The sequence below is a fragment of the Antennarius striatus genome, chromosome 5 (genome assembly GCF_040054535.1).
Source record: "Antennarius striatus isolate MH-2024 chromosome 5, ASM4005453v1, whole genome shotgun sequence".
In the NCBI taxonomy this organism is placed as follows: Eukaryota; Metazoa; Chordata; class Actinopteri; order Lophiiformes; family Antennariidae; genus Antennarius; species Antennarius striatus.
The window spans coordinates 15,989,359-16,013,371 of NC_090780.1; the positions used below are offsets into that span (position 1 = coordinate 15,989,359).

Sequence of the window (24,013 nt, forward strand, 5' to 3'; positions counted from 1 at the left end):
GGAAAGTCTTTACAGCAGAAGCTTTTTTTTATGACAGCTGACAAGTCAGGGTACAGTTCTCTGTGGATCTATGCATTAAATGTGAAATGATACTTGACATGACATTCAGCTCATTCTCATCAGATATTTCCTTCATTCTGAGGAAAAAAAGACTTCTCAGTTCTAAAATCTCCATTTTAACACTGCAGTATGAGCCTCACAGCTTATTTCTGATTTTGTGTTTCTCAGATCAGATTCAGTTATCTTAATGGTTATCTACATTCTTCCATTGATTTCAGTGGCCGAGCTACAAGTGTACTTAATCTTACAATTGATCTCCCAAATGCCTTCCATTCCATCTCATTGTGCACAGTTGCTTTCATCCAGGCAAAGAAATGCTGTGCAGCTGGTTGGCTGATACTTGTTCTACCCACTGTCACAAAACAAACAAAACACTGACATATCTGCACTTTTATTTGGGGATGGGGTGTGAAGATTTAAACACAAATTAAAATGAATTGTAGACCAGTTTCTTGTGTTTCTGCCTATGTGTTGTTTGTTATATTGACAACTGTGTTTGTCCTACTTCGCAGGGAGATATTTCTTGGTTAGCTGTGCTGGGTCAAACTTCACTCAGACATATCAACACATTCTTCCAACACTTCCAATGGTGCTACAATAATGGTCTTGTACTTTGTTTTGCAAATATTTTGTGACCATAGTGAAGGACTGAGGAAGCTTGTCTATCAGAAAAGTAGAAGTGTGTGTGTGTGTGTGTGTGTGTGTGTGTGTGTGTGTGTGTGTGTGTGTGTGTGTGTGTGTGTGTGTGTGTGTGTGTGTGTGTGTGTGTGTGTGTGTGCACTTGGTTTCGAGTTCTGCCTCCTTCACAGGCATTGTCAAAAGGGTACAAATCTTTGTTGGTCAATGACTTCCCCTCCTACACATGCACCCTATGACTGGCCAAACTTGACAAGAACGCAACTTTTCTGACCAATAATCTAAGGTCCTGGGGAGTGGGGGGTCCTCCCCCTAGACCAAAATAGCCCAGTAAATACACTGCAGGCACTATGAGAACTGAAATTGGCCCACTGTTCACTGCTTTGTGTACAAACAAGGGATGCTTGTCAATTGGGTACTGCTGAACCATGCTAGCCTGTGTTCTCCTGTGTTGTGGCCGGCAACACCAGCTGAGTGGCACTTTGAGACCGGTGTTTGTTTGCACATTCGGGGTTACAAGATGGAGCTGGAGAGCTACATAGATACTAAATGGTCAAGTTGCATAACAGGATGGTGGACAAGCCTGAGATGGTGGTTTAGTAACATGATAGTACACCTCCTGCCAACACATTTAACCAGCAGCAGTATGCTGTTAATATTCTCCATGTGGCCATCACAGTATATTTGTGTGGATGCACATGTGGTAACCTGAGGCAGACATTCATTGATTTGATAATTAGTTTCAACGCTGGCTACTCTTTAACAAGTTGAACTGCATTGACTTCTAAACTGGAGACTTACAGAGTAGGTCCGGTTTTGTAGGGATGTTTAAAAAAATAAGCAAATAGATGTGAGTGTAGACTCTTTCTACAACCCTCTTGACATTTAGAATTCTGAGTTGGTCATTGTAAAAATCAGATGCATCCAGGTCTTCATGTTTGCAGTGAAAATTCTGTTTGCAGTCATGTTTAATCTCACCACTAGGAGGCTCATTTATGGGCCATGTCATCATGTCATCCTCCCACACTTACTTTTTTAGTCAGTAGTTTCTGTCTTGTGTTGGAGAGATATTGTCTGACTGTGACAAGTCCTTTCACAGGACAGCCAGTCATGTGAATTCTCAAGCATCCATTTTTGATGTGAAGTGCAATTTTTTTTTCATCAGTTATTGAAATCTCTGTCCTGCACCATACCTCAATGACTCCCACCCCCACCCTTTCCTGCAAAACATAGCAGGGCACATAGTTTTAATATCTTTCATAGTGACTACGCTTATCATTTCAGAAGTGCAGTGGAATGTAACAGAACACTTTAGTTGCTATACAGTTGATTGTATTGAGTAAATGTTAAACCACTCGAGCTTTTCAACATGACAAACTAAATTGTCTCAACTGCTGCCAATGTGCTGATCCTGCCAGGATTGCTGGAGCGGTCCAGGACTCCTCTTCATGACCATATCACAGAGTGCAGGACATAATTCTGCATGCAGGATGAACTTAGCAAAATCTCCAGTATCTGTTTTCTTACTGGTCTGCAGTATCAAATACACAATCAGAACCCCATACCTCCCTCTTACAATCTGTTTTTTTTTCTTTTTTTCAGAGACAACCTCCTGCCGTAGTTCATGACAGATACTTTTGAATTGATTTCATTTCAGAGAAATATATTTGAGCATACTGTCATGTAATCAAGTTAGAACTCTTCTAAAAGCCAAGATGGCATCAGGGAAACAGTAATTTGGTATGCTGCTGAGCCAAGCCTTCAGCAGACACCATTGGAGTTTATCTAATTTCTTGACTGCCTAGAAATCCATACACATTCTTGCTTGCCATAAAACCTTGGTTTGTCACCATCATTTCTAGTTACAGATTATTACAATACTGACATCTTGTGTTCGGTTTCATCCTTAAATAAATCACCAAAATTCTCTGGCACACACTCACGACACACACAAAGACATGTTGTACTTTGTTTAATTTAAATTTAAATCAGAATCAGAATCCTTCAATAGTTTCCGAGGGGGAAATTGCTTGTCTTATTTTATACACAGGCAACATTGGTGTTTTCGGTCCATTGATTCATCTTGGATTTATGATATTTTATATAGTGATCGCTCACAGTCCCATAGCTTGGGATTCACATACAATTACTTGAAAGAAAAAATGACACCCCCCACGCCCCCAAAGTTTAGAGTGTTAGAGCAAGCACGTCCATAGGTGTTGATGTATGTAAATGCTGCGCACCGAAGGAGGCCGGTCTACAAGAGGAGTTTACCATTTTTAGCAAACAAGAGAAAAAATAGGGTGAGTTGGAGATGAATTCACTGGACACAGGGCTCTTGTTATTTCCCCAGACTACAGGCTAATAGGGAAGAGGAGGAGAGTGGGAGGAGGAGGAGGAGAGTGGGAGGAAGAGGAGAAGCACAAAGAGGGACAGGAAGCTGAACTGGTGTCTGGGGAGAGATAGGAAGGTGATTAATAGTGACTAATAGTGACTGTCACTCAGCCTGAGTTACGGTGGAGGGAGGAGTGGCATCACAGCCAGTGAACCGGCATCTGAACACACGAGTCAGGACGATCCAGCAAATTGAGTGTGTTGTTAACACGTGGAGGAGCAGACTTTTTACTGGATACACTATGTTGACTTTGGGATAGAAGGAAAAGTGCTGGTAAGAACTTTAAGTTCATACATACTGTGCTTTATCGTAACAGTGTTAGTCACTGCCTGGAACTCTGTCCACACTGAGAACCTGCTAAACAGACAAATCAAAGTTAAGTGGAGATCCACTTTTCTCTAAAGTGTGTTTTAGTTTTTCAAGTAGATGCAATGGCAACAGTGGAATCTGTGCACCTTAAATTGCTGTCATCAGTTCACTGGATGTCGCGTGTTGCTTTTCAACCCTTCAATAACAGGAAAAATGTATGTGTGGGCTACATGAAGACAGAAGTCAGAGAGATCGTAGAGACTTGGCTGTCACAATGAAAGGCATTAGATGAAAGACAAAACTTCTCTGATATTAGCTTCTATGGCAAAAATACAGCAATTTAAGAAATAAAAATGCTGAACTGATGTATGTTACGGTACTTTGTACGTTCTGACCAAGTAACCTGTGTCGCATGATCTGAGTGTCAATACATGCCTTCTACATTTTCTGCATCTAGTTTGTGTGCAACATGTGATCTTGAATATGCCTAACCCCATTGGTCAGACAGGGAATAATGTAATGTAAGACTGGAAAACATTAACATTCAAGATCTGTCTGATTATCATTATAAAATGTTCCAAGTAAAGTTTTATATGTCAATCCTGGAAAGTGTGATATGACAAACACCTTTTGGTCCTTCCTGCATAGGAAGTTGCTTCATTGCTAAACAACAGTAGGAGTTGTGAAAACTGATTTGAGGAAAGGGGAAGTGATGCATTGCGGTTATAATTGATGATGCGGGTCTATTGTCTTTCCACCATCTTGTGATGTTGTATTTTGTTTAGATTAATATCATGCTCTTTTTTGATCAGCAGTGAATGAAAGGGTTGAGTTGACAAATTGACTGTGAACAAGGGTTTGTATGGACTACCTTGAGGAGGTGAAAGTCATGACTCACACACGCAAGGACTCATCAAGAGGACCTTTAGAAAGTTTGGTCTTGATGGTAATTCAGATGAAGTCATTTTAAAGAAGCAGTATGCCTGTGACTCATGTCTGTAAACTACGTAGAAGTGCTTCACCTTTAAAGCCCCTTCTTCTCAAAATGTGTTCTTGTCCTTACAGTCGAGTGTAAAGTGATGTATGTGCAGTCTGACATTGGAGGGCTGTTTTCTCATTTTGCAGAGTATGTAAATCTCTGTTCTCTTTGACAATATGACTTTGAGAGGCAGAGCTTTGACCCTAATTTATGCAAGTGGTGTGCCATTGTAGGGAATTATATGGTAATTACAATTTCCTTGTAAAAATGTGTCAGATTTTTGGGAGTTTGTGTTTGTGGGGAAGGGATCAGAGTTTTACAGCAGCTGTAATGCATCTGTCCTTTAGCATTAGCCATGCTAAGAGATGTACAGTATATCAAGGAAGAGGGTGCACTAGTTGGCAAAATGAACCAGTTTGTGAGGTGCACAACTGAATCAAAGATGTGACCTGTGACAGAATGGTAGAACTAAACAACTTGGTGTAATGTGTTCACACACCATTCTGTGTGTCTTTATACTCAGGTCTGACCATGGTCTGTTGCCCCCCATGCTTCCGCCATGGAAATTCTGTTTTCTAAGTTCTTCATTGTGTGTTGCACACCTGCTGCTTCTTCTCATATGCTCCACTGCCTCTTGTCTTGCTTTTTCACAGTGAAACTTACATATGTTGTGTTGTGTTTCACCCATTCATTCCATTTAGCCCTTTTCAAAGGTTACCCATTTTATTGCAGATTTCCTTTATTCTTGTTTTTTTCTGTCTTCTGTCTTCATCTCTTTCTACCCCATGACCCTCCTGCTGAAGATGATCATCTGCTTTCTCCAGCATCCAGACATGTAGCTGGCTGAATACATAACATATATTCCTGTTTCCTCATCTTTTTCTCTCCAAGGTAATTGAAAATGACTCTGTGTCTGGCTAATTGATGCCGTAATGTGCTTTTATGTACGTATGTCAGAAACGCCAGTGATCCTTTATGTTGTGCTAGCAAGCAAAATTAGACCTCATGCTCTCTCTGCTACATACACATCTCCTGCATTCCTTCTCACAACCTTGTAATCTCATATGTATACTCAGGTATGGTAGTAACAGGAAGGTCACATCCCAAAACACGAAACAGAATTTCAGCACTGACTCTTTCAAAGTATTTGACTGCTAATTTGTCCACCAGTCTCTGCGTGTCAGAATGTCAGAGCAGAAGTGTGTTTTGTTGCTAAGGGATAAAGCTGTTTGTGTGTGTGTGTGTGTGTGTGTGTGTGTGTGTGTGTGTGTGTGTGTGTGTGTGTGTGTGTGTGTGTGTGTGTGTGTGTGTGTGTGTGTGTGTGTGTGTGTGTGTGTGTGTGTGTGTGTGTGTGTGTGTGTGTGTGTGTGCGCAACCAAAGAGGGAAATAGTGAGGCCCCCATACTTGGCATGCCAGCCCTGTCACATAATCCTGCCAACCTTACTGAGTGTGTGTGGCTGCAGTGGTTTGGAAATATTGATACTGTGGTCTATTTTAGGGGTGTCAGGATATCACATTTTCACTACATGATTGTTTTGAAACAATAATTAACTATAATGATATTATTGCAATAAATGTTAAAGAATGGAAAAGCAGAGAAGTCACTTGTACGGTGATATAAAGTGAGAAATACTAATAATTACAATATAGTTTATTTATATTTTTAACCATTCCAGTTGAGGTCAATACCAGGCCCCTGTAGTATGTTTATATGTTGGGAGAGAGTGTTTATGTGCATTATTTATGTGCATGTCCCCATTTCACTCCCTAGCACACATGCCCATACATAAAACACACCATTGCAGAGTGGAACAGGGTGTTCCTGAAAAAGAGAACAGAGAGCAGGGGTTTATTTTAGTTCTTAGAGCAGGCAAACAGATAGCTTAATTCGGAAAGGGTGCATGTGTGTGTTTGTGCAGTGATGGAAAGACTAATGATGTGCGCAGAGCTGTGTTGCATTTTTGACCATCGCTGTGTAAAGAGGACGCTGCACAAATCATTAAATAACCTGAAATGTAGCATCAAATGATCAAATAGACTATCAAAATGTCATTCAAAGAGTTTTGCTGTTTTACTCTGTAAGTCAAAGTCAAACTTTTTTTATTTGTCATTATACACATACACAGACGGTACAACGAAATTTCAAAGGCCAGATGGAGTGTTGGTCCAGAGCCGCTGCACCCCGGGCGCGCAGCCACTACGGTCCAAAATGACCTAATATTACCTAGATGCAAGTTTTTTTTTCTGGTAATGGGATGAAACCGGAGAACCTGGAGGAAACCCATTCAGACACGGAGAGAACATGCAAACTCTTCACATAAAGGCCATGTTGGAAATGATGGGGTTTGAACCCTTGATCTTCTTGCTGTGAGGCAGCAGTGCTAACCACTACGCCACCGTGCCGCCTGAATAAGAATATACCTTATTAGATTGCAAGTTTTTAGCCTTTTATGAGATTGTATGTGTGTAAGCAGAGTTGTAAGACAACTCTAAAAATACACTATACAGATGAACACTGGAGGCCCTGTCAAATACCTAGTGAAACTTGGCCCACAGCCCAACACAAGAGTCATTAGTTTTCAAAGTTGTCAATCTCATACCCAGCACCAAGTGACAAGTGCAAGTGCACCCAGTGGGTGGTTTCCTTAAAATTAGGTTCGATCAAGCCAATTCCTGATGCAATGATGCTCTGTCAAGACAACGGAAAGTAATTGCTTTATAAAAAAGACCTTGGCTCAGAGTCAGTTATATTTTCCCTTGTTATGCACTGACCTTAATCCACATTGAAGCTGATCTCAGTAATATTAAATGTTTTCTCCTCCAATTGGTGCAATAAAATCATGATAGCAAATATTGTGACATTTGATCAGCACACTAAACCGAGAAGTTATATATATATCAGGATTTACTGCGACAATGACTTCTCATTGTTAAATGCCACTGTATTAAATTGCAGTGTGCATGTGTGTGTGGCTGTTTGAGTTTGTCAACCATAGAATGGGAATTAAGAAAAAAATCTGACAGATCCTGTCGCCATGTTGTGAATTTGAAAGAATCCAAGAAGTTAAGCTGTCTTGCATTGTGTGAAAATGCACACAGCATCTCTTTTAATGGAGAGGCGCTTCCTGCACAATCCACAGATAGCACAGTCTGCACGACACACACAAGAACACACCACAAAGCTCGAGTAAATATTGGTTTCTTTTCAGTCAAATGGAGTTGTTGAAGGGAGCAAGGCAGACGGTCCTCCAGACAAGGGCCACATGCCTGTCCTTCAGAATAGATGAGTGCTTCCATTTGCATAGTGATGCACCATGTGGACCACCATGTTTTGATTTATATTCTGATCCCCAAAAATATCTTTGGCCTTGTCCTTTAATTCACAGGAAAAAAGTAATTAGATGCTCCCGACATCTACTTCCACTGTCAAAATCATTAACTCACTGAGAACTGGATTCAAGGTCATCATAAAAAAGAAGAAAAGCAACTCAGTGTGATTTGGTAGTGTGTGTGTGGCCCTCATGGGCCCACATGTACTCCTGACAACATCCGGCCATGCTCCGGAAAAGTCGCCTGTGGAATCTTCTCCCAGACCAAACAGTCTGTGGCGGCACTTGGTGGAGTTGGATACACAAATACAAAATGTCCCATAGGTGCTCAGTTGGATTTAAGTCAGGAATGTGAATACCAATCAATGCCTCTGTCATCCAGGAACTGCCTACACACTTCGGCCTCATAAGGCTGTGTATTGTGTTGCACCAACACAGTGTGGTCAGAAACATGCACACCAACAGCCTGCTGGAGGTCATTTTGTGGGGTTTCCTTCTGCCCCTCCTCACACAAAAGAATAGGTACCAGAGTCGCTGTTGGGTTGAAACTCATCTAACTGTCCTTGCATATCGGCTGCTATCTTGGCATCTCATCCACACTCTGAGACTATTCTGGGAGAAACAGAAAAACGTTTTGCGATCAAGCACCGTTTAACCTGATTAAAAACAATGTGATTGTGCGTATCTGTTTCATCAGTGAATGAGCATGTGTTGGACTTAGCATATCAGTTTGTAAAGACAAACAAATTGCGCGACACATTTAGCGTATTCTATGCTTTGCACACATTTTGTGTATTGTGAGTGTATAGTTGGCACGTTAGTGTGTGACTAATCTGTTGCAAAATCTGAAGTTGACTGCTGACCCAAGCTTCCTCCGCGTTGTATCGACCCACTCTGTGTTTGAAGTGAAGGGGCTGTGACATCACAGCGTTGGGCGCACAATGGTCACTGTGTGCTCGCACCACGTCACAGATTCCTGCTTTCCCCAGTGGATGCCAGGCAATGGGAAGGCCCATGTGGGAGATCACACTGCCTGGTAGCAGTGTGTCACCATATGTTGTCAGGAAGTGATATCTTGACAGTGTGTGGGTGTGTTGTAGATTGTATGTATTTAATATCATGGCTTGTATGTATTTAATATCATGGCTTGCTCACTATTTGACAACATATACCTCATGCGTGTTGGATTATCAGGTAGACACTGCAGACACTACACTTTGTATCAAAAGCAGTTTCTTTTTGCAGAGCTGGGTGACTGTATAATATCAACCTTTTGCATTGGACTGGTTCCACAGATGTGTGTTTGCTTCTCTGCACATCTCCCATCTCTGTCACAATCGATCAAAGCAGAGCGCTGACTCTAGATCAGGGTGGTTAAACTTTCTGACTGGTTGGCCAGATGGAGTTCTAAGATTCGACACACACTTTATGACTCTGGGTTAGGAAATGCAGTTCTCTGCTTGTCAGATTACAAATACACTGCAGATTCCTCCACTGTGCTTTTGTTTGTCGGCAGACTTTTTTGTTTGTCATTGAGAGTTAGTACTTTGAAGGTCAAAATTATCACCGCCATGCCATACCGGTAGCCGTTAATGTGGGTATTCCACGTGTTCCGTTAAGATAGGTTTACTCAGTATGGTACATTCCAATTAGTTTTGGTGCTTTAGAGCTGCTGCTGTCTCTGACTCCATGTGTAAAATGCGAATGTTGATGTTTTACTCCTCATGGGTGCGTTTTTCATGTAGGCTATCCAATGGGCACAAAGCTGACAGTGTGTGCCCCCTCGGGTGCTGAAATGTACACTTGGGACAACAGGCAGCTTCAGTCCTCAATAGGAGCTGCCTTCTTATTGTACCTCATACACAATGAGCTTTTCTTTCTTCCTCTGTGTCTTTCTCTGTGTCTTTCTCCCTTTATGACCATATACAGACAGCGTTTCTGATTAGAGAACAGATTAATCCAGTCGTGATTGGTTGTTGATATCCCGGCCACTGCTTCAGTGTCTAGTTGTCTCACATCATGTTCCCATTAGAAGAAAAGTAGAAATCGGGACCTGTCACATACGTGTGTGTCCAGAATCCCCTAGTCATGCAGGGGATAAACACAAAGCATGGCAGAAGAGGAACTACCAGTTCTGGGACTCCCCGCTGACTTTGTTCATGTATGCCAATTTGTATATGTGAGAGACCAGGGACACGGGTGTAATGAAGTGTTTGTGGGTGTTCCCCATCATACTGCTTTTTTCAGATGATCATGTGAGAACATGATCATCTGAAAACAAGACCACATGATCGAGGACAAAACTCTTAACTTCCATCATCTCAGCATGCTTTAGGAACCACGAGAATATATATTTGACATAGTAGGGGAAGAAAGATGATGATAAACTAAAGGCATTTCACTTTTGTTTGCTATACTTGCACACAGGGAATACCACACAGTCGATCAAACCTAACTCACATGATCACGCAGAACTTTATTGGACTCTATAGGTCTATTTATGTAATTGATTAATAATAAACAGTTTACTATTTATTACTGTCCATAACTTATGTGATATGTTATTATCAGAGTGTAAATGTGATTTTGAATAGAACTTCTTCTATTGCTGAATAGACAGAAAGACTTTACAGATTACTGTAAGTGTTTACTTCTGTTGTAAGTTTTCAGATGCACCTTATGTTTGGTAGACATCAATAAACACATTTGGGAACCAAAGAAAAAATCACAGATGTTTTCTTGTGATTTATAGACATAAATTCTTTGGGTCTGGTTTTTACACATTTACATACTAGATGGACATCAGGAAGAAAAGCTGCCTCTTTTGAACAGCTTGATTTATTCTAGAGGCGTTTATTCGAGGCCTCATGCAGATACACGCAGGATTCAGCTCATCGGTGTATCCTGTCCGCTTGCTAATGGGATTGACAGTCTTAAAACTTAATTTGAACAATTTGTAAAAAGTTTTCTGGCTACCTTTGATTTAGCAGAGCATCAATATGTTTCAGGCATACCTGTTAGGAAGTGGTGCAAGCAGGAAGGTCCTCCATCCCATACTGGAGTAGGAAGTAAAGATTATCTTGAATAGTGTAAAGACAATGTAGCCAGAAAGACAAACCTGAGATAACATTGCCCATCTTGTCTTTTATCTCACTTCCTATATTCATGCACCCATGGCTGGACTTGCACTAGGAGGTAGTATGACTAAGCCACTGTGGCTCATTGTAAAATTATTGAGTAAGCCACAAAAAGCCACATTCTGAGTGCAAGACAGCGGCGCAGTGCGCCGTGCCGACAGGCAGCGCTCATGGGGGGGATACACACCCACAGGGTGGGTCCAGGGGGCCTCCCCTGGGAAATTTTTTAGAAAGTGGGGTTGTTTTCCTGCATTCTGGTGCATTCTGAGGGCAAAATCTTCTGTTCAGTTTACCTACAAAAATACAATAAAGTCAACAATTCAAGCTGAACTATCTTTATTTCTATCCTACTGTATGTAGCTATAAATGTGAGATTCAACAATTCAAAACTTGCATTCACTATGTGAAGATACAGTCATACAAAATATTACTCAATGTTTACTTGTAAGTTTTACTTAGACTAGAAGACATTTTAACTTTGACTTAGACACTTTGACTTTAATACATTTGATTCTTGGTATTACTCAATGTTTACTCAATGTTTACTTGAAACCAATGTTATATGACCTGTGTCTGTATGTGTGTGTGTGTTGGATGGGGTGGGGTACAACACCGTACCCCACCACCACCACTAATACCATCGGTATGCCATAGTTTAGTTGTTTTTTTTTTAAATTCAATCGTGCAATTTTTCATTTTAATTTAAAAAGGTATGAAAAATAGCAAGCGAGGTGAATATACATTTACATTATTCCTGCCGGTCATAGGGATCAAAAATGTAAGACTACAAAAATTATTAATAATATCTTTAATTTACCTTCTGATCGGTCTGTCACCACTCCTCCCCCCTCTCAGCATTCACCATTTGATGTTCAATTTGAATTTTAGACAAAATCTACTATAAAAATTCTATTCTCATTTTCTTTCGATTGATTTTCCTCGACTTGTCGTACACCAATTCACGGTTTTAGCTTGTAAAAATAGAATCCTTTTTTTTTTTTTCACTGGACGAGAGGAGGTCATGACCCAAGTGCATATTTATTGATCAGGAGCGTTTGGGTCACTTCGGCTTTTTCCGTCGTCCTGCGCGCTGCCTAGCGAGAGAAAAAGTTTGTTTTCTTTTGTTATCGCTCAGGGATTTTCGTGAGTCCAAAATAGTTGTTTACCCTTTTTTTCCTAAAAATAAGAACGCCACTGTGACTACACAGGCTAAAAACTTTGTAGCCACTCTGGAATTTACTGTGGCGATCGGCTAGCGCAAGCCCAGCATGGAGAATGATGCCTCCAGACCACATTACTCCCTGTTTAGGCCAAATTCCTTTCTTTTTTTCCTGAATGTCTTCGTCTAGCCCAGTTCTCAGGTTTTTGCCTTTCCTTTCTTCTCCACAGGTTCTTCTACCTCTCGGGCTGGACTGTGGTGCATTGACGTCGGCTCGCCCTCCCCTGCCCCCTCGGCCTCCAGCCATGGCCTCGCGAATTGGCATGCGGATGCAGGTAAGCCACAGCCACCCCAGACCAGTCTTTCATTAAATGTATTTCACTGTCTGCATGTTTGTAGTGTTGTTTGATAATCAGTGGAAATTGAGGTATTCTGATCATTGTCATTTATTTGAATGACACCATAAATTGTGTGTTTGTGTGTGTGTTTTTCTAGCTAATGCGAGACCAGCTGCAGCAAGAGGAGCAGCGTGAGAGGCAGCAGCAGCAGCAACAGCAGCAGAATGCAGCTCTGCAATACATGCAGCATTGTGTTGCTGGTCCACCTGCACCCAGCCCAGCCATAAGCACCCCACAGCATTACCAAAGCATGCAGGTCCCTGTGGAGATTCTCAAGGTGCGCAATGATTAAATGTTTCCATTATCAGTTCATGTTATTTTTTTACTCAATTTCTTATTGGTAAATCAGTCATCAATAAGATATAGTTTTAATTTTCTGACTTTGGATTCCAAAATGCACACGCCCTACAAAGACACAGAGCTAAACAAATTTCATTGAGGAGTTTAATGGATGATAGACGAGATGCTGGTTCAGAAGGATTGGTTTGAAGGGACTTCACCAGGCTTTGCAGACTTTAACACAACATCACTGCCTCACACAGGGAAATAGATCACATCTGAAAACAGAGGGAGCAATGCAGTAGAGCAGCAGACAAGTCAGGCGACACAGTAAAGGAAAGTAGCCCGGTAACAGAGGTTTAACATGTCGTGCAATGGGACTGACAGGACCAGTGTAGATAATAAGACAAGGACAGTTAATGCTTGAATGACATTTTGACTGTTTCCTGACATGCTTGTGTATTTGATTACATGAATGTATAGGTCCGTGTAAAGGCCTCTGATGTAAACCTGTACAGTCTGTTTGCACTGGTAACTGAGACAATGTGCTTTATCAGCAAGTAGCTCTGTGGAAAAAGTGTGTGTGTGTGTGTGTGTGTGTGTGTGTGTGTGTGTGTGTGTGTGTGTGTGTGTGTGTGTGTGTGTGTGTGTGTGTGTGTGTGTGCCAGATTTATTTATTTATTTTTTATATACCAATTCTGATCCACGAAGGGAAATTGAGAGCACACTCTAGTTAGTGAATACTTCAAATGCATGCATACATGTTAGTTTGTACAGGCCTCTGTAGGACACACAAGGGGGCCTGTACACATGCAGGGAAAGGTAGGGTGGTGGGCACCCCCTTTGTGGAGTGCCCCAAATGAGCAACTTGCAAAGGGGAATCGCGCCTTACCCAGGGGCGCCTCGGCAGTACTCCGAGTGTTTTCATGGGCGGGAGCGGGAATCGAACCGCCGATCTTAGGAACATTGGATCAATGTGCCAATCAAATAACAGAATAAGAATTCTTCCATGTCATCTCCATTTTTACCACAGGTACAGACGCACCTTGAGAATCCTACAGACTATCACATCCGTCAGTCTCTTAAGCAGCAGGTGAAAGAGTATCTATCCACCACCTACGCCACCAAACAGGTATCCCCCTGGATCCACTTCCTCTGTTTTGTGCGCTTGTTTTTTGCCTGTCTCTCGTTAGATCAGTTACATATAAATGTATACCATATACAAACCGCATTGCATGACTGTTTATTGATCTGTATCAGTACTCCATCAATATCGCCTTCCTGTGTCTATTCCCAGACGGTCCATGCAGTAGCAGGGCTGGTGCCACCCTCTCCACCCACAAACATCGGACCTACAGGGGGTTCAGCGTCCGCCCCTCCACCCCTCCGTTCCCCACACGTGCATACCGAGCAGCTCATGTCTGGTAATAGCGCCCCCAATAGCCCCATGGCCATGCTCAACATTGGCTGCAGCCAGGAGAAGGAGGTAGGCGGCTGAAGCATGTTCAGATTGGGGCATAACCATAAACTCATAAACATTAATTCTTGTTTGTGAGCACAATTTACAAGATAAAGATAAAACATCGTATGACTGAATTCCATTCCTATATAAAATTATGAGGTTTGAATGTGGCCACAAAAGTGACATTATCTCCACATTTTATGAAAGCATTATAATGATTTAACTGGGCTTTGGTAGACTGCAGACTTGGGAAGTAGCATTGGTGTTGTAAAAGTACATGTGTCGTGCGCACAGTTAGTGGATGAATGTGTTGACTAACTAGCAATAACTGAGAGTGGCTATCATCGAAATTTAAATGCTCCATTATGACCTTGAAAGAGTAATTATAGCTTAACAAGTGACAGAGAAACAGCAGAATGTAAGGGCCTTTGAACCAGGCAGACTTTGACCAATTCTCCTCCTCTTTCATCAACTCACAGCCTCTTATTTTAATCGGTCTGACAGAGAATAGGCTCTTTGATTTAGCCTCTGTGACATCAAGTCTTTTCTTGTGTGGGACATGCACATGCAGCCCAGTTCACCTGTCAGCCCATGCAACTCTATTCAGATGCTTAAATTACACAGAATGACTTGGAAATGGTTCGATGGGATTTATGTTCTTCACAAGTTATACATAATAGGTGTTTAAATGTTCCATATATTACACAATTATCACTCTTTCTTTCAGATGGATGAGGTAATTGAAGACATCATCAGCATGCAGTCGAATTATGATGACATTCAGGGATACATTGACTCTGTCCAGATGCCAAACACAGTAAGTGGAGCCAACCGACCCACAAGCTGTGAACACATCCTTCACAAGAGTATCTAACAGTTTCAGGTTCACATCCAAAATGAGACTATCCCCATACTTTTCAGGACAGTTGAAGTTCACAGAATTTATTTGTCCTTATTTGAACAAGAGGCCTAAAAGATCCATGAGCTGTTCACATACTCAAGCCCAAATTTTTCATATGTGCTTGGAATATATATAAAATTCGGCTTGGCCTGAATACTTTGTGATGAATCGAAGATTTAAGTAAATTTAACTTATTTAAAACAAAAACGCTGTTCTTTAAAAATAACATTTCAATGTTTTAAATATGTAAAGTGGAAGATTTGTCAACTCCTGTTTCATGAGCATGAAATTGGTGTCTGTTTTTCTTTCAATACTATATATTTAATCGAATCATGCATCTTGAGTGCATCAGCTTTTAAATAACATTTCTGAACAGTGTATTCCTCGAGCCAATGGCAGCTTGATATAACCACTCCAGGTTATATATTTTTGGTCCCACTTTGCCCTAGATGAGTCATAAGATTGGATATGTTGAGTCATCAGTACTCAGACATTTGATGTTTAGTAGTTTCTGTGTCCGTTGAGTTTTTTTGGTGTTTTTTGTTTGCTGTTACAATGAGTCTGAAAATATTGAGATTTGCAGGTAATTTTTTATAGTTTCTCATAATTTTCCGTAATATTTTGCAGAACGTGCTTTCCTGTCATCATTTCAGGCACCACATTTTATCTTCCTGACTTTCAAACTTGCACACACAGGAAAAGTTTTCAAATGACTTAAACAGTAAACATTCTGTCCCTAAAGACATCCTGCACTTAGTTAGAAACTCTACTTAAGACACATCAGCCAAGAACTGTACTGGGCTTTGTGTTTTAGGCAACAAACTCCGAAAATTAACAATTAAACTACCAGCAGTTAGAGTTCAACTTGTTTACAAGACATTCTGACTGAGAGGGAGAGGGGAGGGGGACAAGAAGAGGGTGAGGGAAAGAAAGGAGGAGTGAAAGAGGGATGAGTGCAGTTTGTGCAAGGGGGGGGGAAACAGGCTGAAAGTCCAGATAGGGGAAAGTTCACTTTTGTTTTGTTGGGAGTGCAGGTAGAAGAGAGACGGGATCAGCACTGCAGGGGTCAATCTCACAGGAGAGAGCTGCATGTGCTTCTTGCTGCTAGAGAAAGAAACAGAACGCTGGCTGACGAAGGGTGGAGGATGAAGGAGATGAGTAAGACATATGCAATTGTGGAAGTTATTGAAGGAGAACAGATTCAGCTGGTAAGACATCACAGGACTCGTTTTCCAGACTGATCTGTATAACTAGGATCTGTGTTGTGGGAGTGTAGCTTTATGGGAGGCATTAGGGTTAGTGGGGGTACATTTTATCTTGTTACGCACAGGATGGGTGATGCTGTAAGACTGGAATCAGTCTTTGCATATTTTAGCTGACGATGCTGGTCCTGCTGAGGTCCACCATGGACATGGAACATGAATTTTAGTGGGTCTTTACAAATGCAGGCTTAGCTCGCAGCAGGATTGTCCATCTGGATCCTGCCTCCACTGTAAGCTTGTGTTTTAGATGCAGAAACACAAATAGCTTCCTGTAACTTTACTCTGAGCTCAGAGCTCTTTGGATGATTGATTTAATCACCGTGAGCATGTCATAATGAATGTGCCTGTATCTGTGTCACTGTGTGTGTTCTTAACATAACCACTGTTGGATTAGATTATGCCGTTGATCAATCCTAAAGATGATTAAGGACGTGTGAAAGCAGTTCAATAAATGAACTGAGAGAGAAGCTGAAAGCATAGATGTTGATGATGTTTGGTGCATTTTCAAAATATATAGAGGTTTTTTATTTAAAAACACACTGGGGCAAGTCTGAGCCCTATTCTCGACTGACAGACCAGTTAGTAAAACTCACCTGCTAATCCTGATAGGGATTAAAGCAGCAAACTCCATGGAATTCTTGGAATCTCAAAGTTTAGTAAAAGCACCACTGAATACCAGGCACAAGTGAACATTTTGACTCTTAAGTGTGTGTGTGTGTGTGTGTGTGTGTGTGTGTGTGTGTGTGTGTGTGTGTGTGTGTGTGTGTGTGTGTGTGTGTGTGTGTGTGTGTGCATGCGTGTGCGTGTGTGTGTGTGCGAAAGCTCCATCGAGCCACACAGTCCCAGCATTGCTTGTTCATTCAGTTGAGTTAGATGGGTTCTTTTTTGAGTAGAGCATGGTGAAGAAGGGAGGCTGCCCAGCCAGGATATGGGTTTTTGAGTCTCAGCAGAAAACATGAATCATTGTCCAGCATACAAATAAAGCTTAGATTGGATTTAAATGTTTTGTTTTTGAAGTATACACTGGAAATTCTAGATTTTCTGAGATATTTGAAGTGACATCCACTTGTCATAACTCCGTAGACAAAACAGCTCAGTTACATGTAACAGTATAGAATAGAATCTAGTGTAAGGTACATGTTCTGTCAAATCAGTATTTATCAATTGTGTGTATTTTTCCAAATACAAGCTTCTCGGTCAAGCATCGAATGTCGTTGAATATTCTTTAACACCACGCTTTGTAGATCTTTTATGTTTTTAATGGAGCACACATCATTAACATGTAGCAGTGAGCCTTTCGAGGTCTTTGTATGCATTAATATGTGTGGATGGGTTTGATCTCTATAGCTCACACAGTAGCCTGCAGATAAGTTATCTCTTCCTTTAAGTTCTTTATCTTTCAGGCCTCATTAGCGCCGTCACATTTGCCCTCGGCCCTTGCTTCAGGGAGTGTGACACAACTGAGAATGAGGCATAAAAAGTCCATCATATTCAAACTATACAGCACAATTAAAAGTAAATCAAGTCTTTTTAGGAGTCTCTAAGAAACTAAATCACAGCTTTTGCGCAATGTCTAAAGTGCAAGATTTAGGAGCCCTCTCCACAAGTGTGAGTTCAGGAGCTGAATAAGGCAAAGGGAAGAAGCCATAAAGTCAGATAAGATAAAGATGATGATAGTCAATCATTGCTGTGTGTTTGATAGACTGTTCCTAGGTGTGATATTATTGAATTATCTACTGTTATCTGCTCTTTACTGCACACTAAACATGAACTCTGTCTTTATAAAGTTGGATGAAGCTGTACGTTGGTTTTACCACGCCAGTCTTTGTTCCAGAAATTCCTGTAGTAGTCATCTAAAGCTGATGAAATGAGATTTGTTGTTGAATTTCATGTATGGCTCGTAAAATTAAACATGTTAAATTTGTGCTGTGGTGTGTGTGGGTCCTTCCCAGCTCCCCCTGTCTAGCAGTCACCTTGATGTGTATACGGGTCCAGGGATGAAGGGCCCCGGCATCGCCATGACCAGCAACTCCTGCCCTGCCAACCTGACCATCAAAAGAGAGCTTTCAGGTGTGAAAATCAACATACTGCACTTCCTAGTTGATTTGATCAGATGATTTCCAGTTATTTGTGTTGTGTAGTGTTGATGCACTCTGTTGAATAAAGTCAAAAGGACTTGTAAAAAAAAAACAACAACTAAAAGGCTTGAACACATTTGGCCTCTAACTCAACGGGTTTCTGTAATAAAGCCTCTGATTTGTGATTGCAACGTTTCCTACAAGTACAGTTGACCTTATTCAGCACAGAATTGAACCAAGACCTGAGTACCGGAGAGTCTTCACAGACGTGTCGATGCACTGCAGTGACAGCCGTTGGGCTAATCACTTATTGTTTTTGCAAAGATACAGAAGCCCGAGCTCTGGCCAAGGAGAGACAGAAGAAAGACAACCACAATCTGAGTAAGTCTCATTCACACACACACACACACACACACACACACACACACACACACACACACACACACACACACACACACACACACACACACACACACACACACACACACACACACACACACACACACACACACACACACACACACACACACACACACACACACACACACACACACACACACACACACACACACACACATACCATAATCTTTTTTTTATATAGCCCTGGCACGATTTTGCTGACACAGTGCAACCAGTGGGTGGATGGTTAACCTGGTAATTTTTGCTGTCCTGGCACCTACGTGTAATTGCCCATGACTTTACATGTCCGTGTGTGTTTGCATAAGTTCACTGTATGCAGTATGACAACAATTACTTCACTGGCTGCCAATGACATCTACAGATGCATACAGATGTCAATTATATTTTTCATCGGGGAGGGCTGGGGGACATTCTGGTAGATTTGTGGAATTTAGCGTAATGAAGACTGAACCAGTTACAGGACAGAGAAGGGCGAATCAGAAGAAGACGGAAAAAATTGCGGCATCTTAAGATGCAACAAAATTTGCGACTGTCAGTGCTCACCCGCAAGCGAAGGCAATGTTACTTTGAGTGAAGCATCGTCCTATCGGTCAAAAGCAAAAAGAAAACACCTATAAATGTCCAGAGTGTCAGAGAAAGTCGGCCGTAGGAGATCAATTGCTGCAAAATACAAAATACAGCCAATGAGTTAATTGTGTCCTTCCCGTTGTCTCTTTTTTTCCTGTTTCACAGTTGAAAGGAGGAGGAGATTCAACATCAACGATCGTATCAAGGAGCTGGGAACTATGATCCCCAAAACCAATGACCTGTGAGTGGCTTTGTCTGCTCTCTATTTTCAGTCACAGCGTGACGAGTATTTGAAGGAAATTGGTTGCTGATAGTTACTTACCTCTTTATACTCGCCTGTGTGTGCAGTGATGTGCGCTGGAACAAAGGCACCATATTGCGAGCATCTGTAGAATACATTAAACGCATGCAGAAGGATGTTCAGAGGACCAGAGAAGTGGAGAACAACTTCAAACGAATGGAGATGGCCAACAAGCAGCTGCTGCTACGCATCCAGGTAACGCAGCCACACCAGCAGAGAAAAACAATCACAGGAAACGCTTTGAAGCTGACTGTGTTGCCGTTTGCAGGAGTTGGAAATGCAAGCTCGCCTGCACGGCCTGCCCAGCAACGCTACCTCTGGCCTGAACGCGGCTGACCTGATGGCAACTTACATCAAACAAGAGACCAGCCCAGAGGAGAATCTGCCTCACCCCCAGGCACAAGTCCATCACCAGGCCCAGCACTTGCACCAGAACCAGGCTCATCTTCAGGCTCAGCAGCACCACTTCCACCCACAGACCCATTTTCACCACCAGGGCCAGCCTCAGCACCGGCATATGCCGCCACTCCCCCACCACCTCCAGCCCCAACCACCTATTCAGTTCCCATCCGTTGGCAGCTCCCAGCCCTTTGACTTTGCCCAGTCACTAGAAATGTCTGATGGGATGCCCAGCTTCTCAGACGGCATGTCGGGGCTAGGTGACCTGGGCGGACTGGACCTGCAGGGGAGGAGAGGTGAGTTGGGCTTCCTGATGATGGACGAGCCCCTGTCTCCCATGGGTGGGGACCCACTGCTCTCCACCATGTCCCCTGAAGCCTCAGTCGACTCCAGCCGCAGATCTAGCTTCAGCATTGAGGATGGAGACATACTGTAGACATGCATTCACTCACGCATGTATCCACTCACACAGACAGTCACTCACACCCACAGACATTCACTTATTCACGCAAACACAGGCATAGGCAAGATTTCATAGGGGTTGTAGTGAAGCAGAGTAAAAAGGGGTATAAAGTGACATCAGCGCAATGCAACACATTCACATCACATACAGCTGAAAGGAATCAGCCAACGGACGTGACATCTTTCAGTCAGCACCTACACGTCACGTAAACTGAACACACATCAGTGAAATCAATTTTTTCACACAACTGAATTACAATGATCCTTTATTACCAGCACAGCGCACATTTCTCACACAGCTGAAATTACTTCAGACGTGCATGTGAGCAGTACGAAACTTAGCCCAGCAGACTGAGCTTTTACACCGGTCGAACCTCGACTTGTGGGAGGGGGGTCAGGGGTCATGAAGCACTCGGCGCTGTTTCCATACAGGTCATACTATGAATCATAATTGAACCAGACAAAAACTAGCAGCGGATTAAACTGAGCGTATTGTTTCACTTGACAGAGGACAAGTTTTTATCTCCTCCCATCAACCTCCTTTAGCAACCATAAATGATTAAATGGATGATAGTGAATTAAATAGAAATAGCTTCATGGTCCTGCATGCATAATGTTTCCAGTGGGGATGCAGTCCACTCACACTGCTCCCTCTTCTCCTTCATATGTTTTTCCACATTTCACTTTGGCCTCTAGCCCGAGCTGCTTGGTGTAAAAGCTGAAAATGTATTCTTAAATTGTCTATATACAAATTTTAAAAGTTACTGGATGCATCATTTATCATGGGAAAGTGAAACCCTTTTTATTAAATGTGTGGACTCCACTTCTAGCTGTAATTGTCTTTTACAAACATGTGCACATGCACACTCGCTGCTCTGTCGCAGTTTCTTCATGCTTGAAATTTGTCAGGACATTCAGCCAAAGACAAAACTGTTTTAGTTTGTTGTTTCAGGATAGTAGGTAGACAAAACATTTAATAGTCTCCAAACAGCAGTGTAACATCCAACTCAATGAGGCGTGGTACTCAGGTAGTGAAACAAAATACACGAGAGGGATCATTTTAAGTCGAAGCAGATGTTAACCTGAGCTGAGTCAACCTCATAACTCCTACTGATGTGCCTTTTGATTTTTTTTGCAGCTGCTGTTGCTGCTCTTCAAAAGCACGTTTTTATCGGTGAGAGGTCGTGAGCAGTGTTTAATCAGTTTCAATTATGCCTGTATATTGCGTAGAGTTTAGAGTACTTCTGTACCAACAATACCTTTGTTGTTACAGGAGATAAGCGGTTCATTTTACTCCCACCAGGTCCCAGCATTAAGGAAAGACACAGTGGCTGGGTCTAATATGGGAGCGAATAGGTAATAACAAAACCACTCCAGTAGTGATTTTTGTCTCAAATTGGCTAAAATCACATTTTAACAGTGAATATCAATCTATACTTTAAAGGTATGCCCAGCCAGAGATGAGAGAATGATCGATTGGTTCACAAACACACATAAATGTAGTCACCTCGTACACATTTGTGCAAATGTTCTGAAGTGCATATGATACATGCAGTGCAGCCCTGGCAGCTGTTTTCACCTCAGTGTATTAATGAGTCTCCTGTATGCTTCCCAAGTCAGGGGAACCTTCCTGCTCAGTGATAGAACTCAGGTCCACTCCTCCAGGTGCCACCGACAATAAAGGGAACTTATCCCACAGGATGCAGTTGTCATAGTGACAGCGGGAGCAGCCTGAGGCGGACCTTAGTTTTACCTGTGCTGTGGTAAACCTGTGGCTTGGTTTTGATTCGATGTAGCTTATGATCAGTGCCGATGACGGTAGTAGAAGTAACTTTTGAAGGATGATTTTGTTTCCTAATTAAAATCTTTTTTTTTCTTTACTATATAGTTTGTTGCTTGTTGTTTTTACCTCCCAAAGCACTGGAACGATATTATTATTATTTTGACATTGTACATTGAAGAATTATGAAATTAGATTTATTTTCAATGTTATATGCAATAAGCCACTGAAATGTATTTTATTTGTATTTGTTTTAGTTTCAGTGTTTGTTTGTTTTTTCCCAAAAGTGCCCTTTTAACTGTTTCCACTACGTCCAGTATGAAGGCATTCAGGCCACCAACTAGAACTGGGAGTCTTTTGTGAAAATCATGATTCCCACAAACTTTCGAAAGATGAAGATATTCTTTTCATTTTTGATGAAATTTTTATATGATTATTTTATTTTTCTCTGTTTTAAATTAACATTTGGAGCCAGCCAGCCAGAAGGAAGGAATGGTGATCAATTGCTTTGAATTTATTAAAATTGTTAATTTTATGAATGTAAGTTTTAATGTTGGTTCTGGTTAAACTAGTGCAGTTTGGAGCATTTTTCACCACTCGTCCTCCCTTTCTGACTTTGGTGTCCATGGGGACTGAAAGTTGAATGGATTTACTTTGAGCCAAGGTGCACTGATGGCAGTGGTGTCTGGCACTGACTGAATCTGTCTGTATCTGTCTGCTGATGTGCCTTGTCTGGATCAGCTACTGTTTAACCATTGTACTGTCACCCAGCCAGCACTCCTGCTCAGGCATCCTCTTTTCTTCCACTGGAGGGCGCTCTACAGAGAAAACCTTACAGGGAAGAGAGGGTCTGATTTGACAGAGAATATAAAATGTTTTACCAGAATCAATTCACTGGTGTTTAGTGTTTTCTTTATTGACATGACTTTCAAAATCAAGTATTTGTGTGGGGCTTGACTGACATTGCTTTGAGCTGTTAGTAACAAAAAAAAAAAGAAAAGAAAAAAAAAGGAATCCCTGCGAGGTTAAATTTTCCCTCACAAAAAAGCAAAAAAAAAAAGCAACATTACAGCCGAAGACTGGACTCTATGAATTAAGTCCCGTGTTCTTTCCTTAAAAGTCAGTTTAACTCTGCTGACATCTAATATCACTATTTAGGAAACCAGTGCAGACTGAGACGAGGGTGACTCAGACATTTAAACTTCCAGAGCACAAACACAGAAAATGTAACTTTCATTAACACTTGCATATTTGGATTTATTAAATCTATTTAATAATAATAATTTAATATTAAATCTAATCTACAGCTTTTTATTAGTAATTATTAATTTTACTTAAATTAACTACAAATCATAGAAGAAATGCTTGTTTTGATATGATCCTTAGTAAAATCACTATTATAGAGACCTGGTAGCATTTTGCTTTTAGAAGAAAAAACAAATAATTACAAAAGGTCCTCCAGAAACTCTCTTACAGAAGTAAACCTGAGGTTGAAGGAAAAACAAGTACAGTCCACTCGTGATCTCCATCAAACGTTTAAATGTGTTCGTGAGGGACACAGACGAGATAAATCCACTTCATGTCGCTGCAGCAAACCACCACCAGGGGGCATTCGAGGTCTGTCCCGCAGACGCCTACTCGTCTCCAGCCCTTCGGTGTGATGCTGTATTACTGCTGTATTACTGCTGCAGACAGAGAG

At 41.6% G+C, this 24,013-nt stretch overlaps 1 protein-coding gene across 4 annotated transcripts in view; it reads left to right on the top strand.

The window, feature by feature from the left end:
- tfeb (transcription factor EB) overlaps window positions 1-23,200 on the top strand; it is a 29,021-nt gene extending 5,821 nt beyond the window's left edge. The window contains exons 1-12 of one of the 4 annotated variants that reach the window (XM_068315317.1): window positions 3,089-3,364; window positions 5,183-5,270; window positions 12,236-12,340; window positions 12,501-12,680; window positions 13,716-13,814; window positions 13,980-14,168; window positions 14,872-14,961; window positions 18,260-18,377; window positions 18,716-18,766; window positions 19,538-19,613; window positions 19,721-19,868; window positions 19,942-23,200. In XM_068315317.1, coding sequence (XP_068171418.1) covers window positions 12,311-12,340; window positions 12,501-12,680; window positions 13,716-13,814; window positions 13,980-14,168; window positions 14,872-14,961; window positions 18,260-18,377; window positions 18,716-18,766; window positions 19,538-19,613; window positions 19,721-19,868; window positions 19,942-20,508 — 1,548 coding nt within the window. In that variant the 5' untranslated portion in view covers window positions 3,089-3,364; window positions 5,183-5,270; window positions 12,236-12,310 and the 3' untranslated portion in view covers window positions 20,509-23,200. Of the gene's footprint in view, window positions 1-3,088; window positions 3,365-5,182; window positions 5,271-12,235; window positions 12,341-12,500; window positions 12,681-13,715; window positions 13,815-13,979; window positions 14,169-14,871; window positions 14,962-18,259; window positions 18,378-18,715; window positions 18,767-19,537; window positions 19,614-19,720; window positions 19,869-19,941 lie in introns of those variants that run through there. The other 3 variants (XM_068315318.1, XM_068315314.1, XM_068315315.1) reach the window with 3 other exon arrangements.
- Window positions 23,201-24,013: the final 813 nt, after the last annotated feature.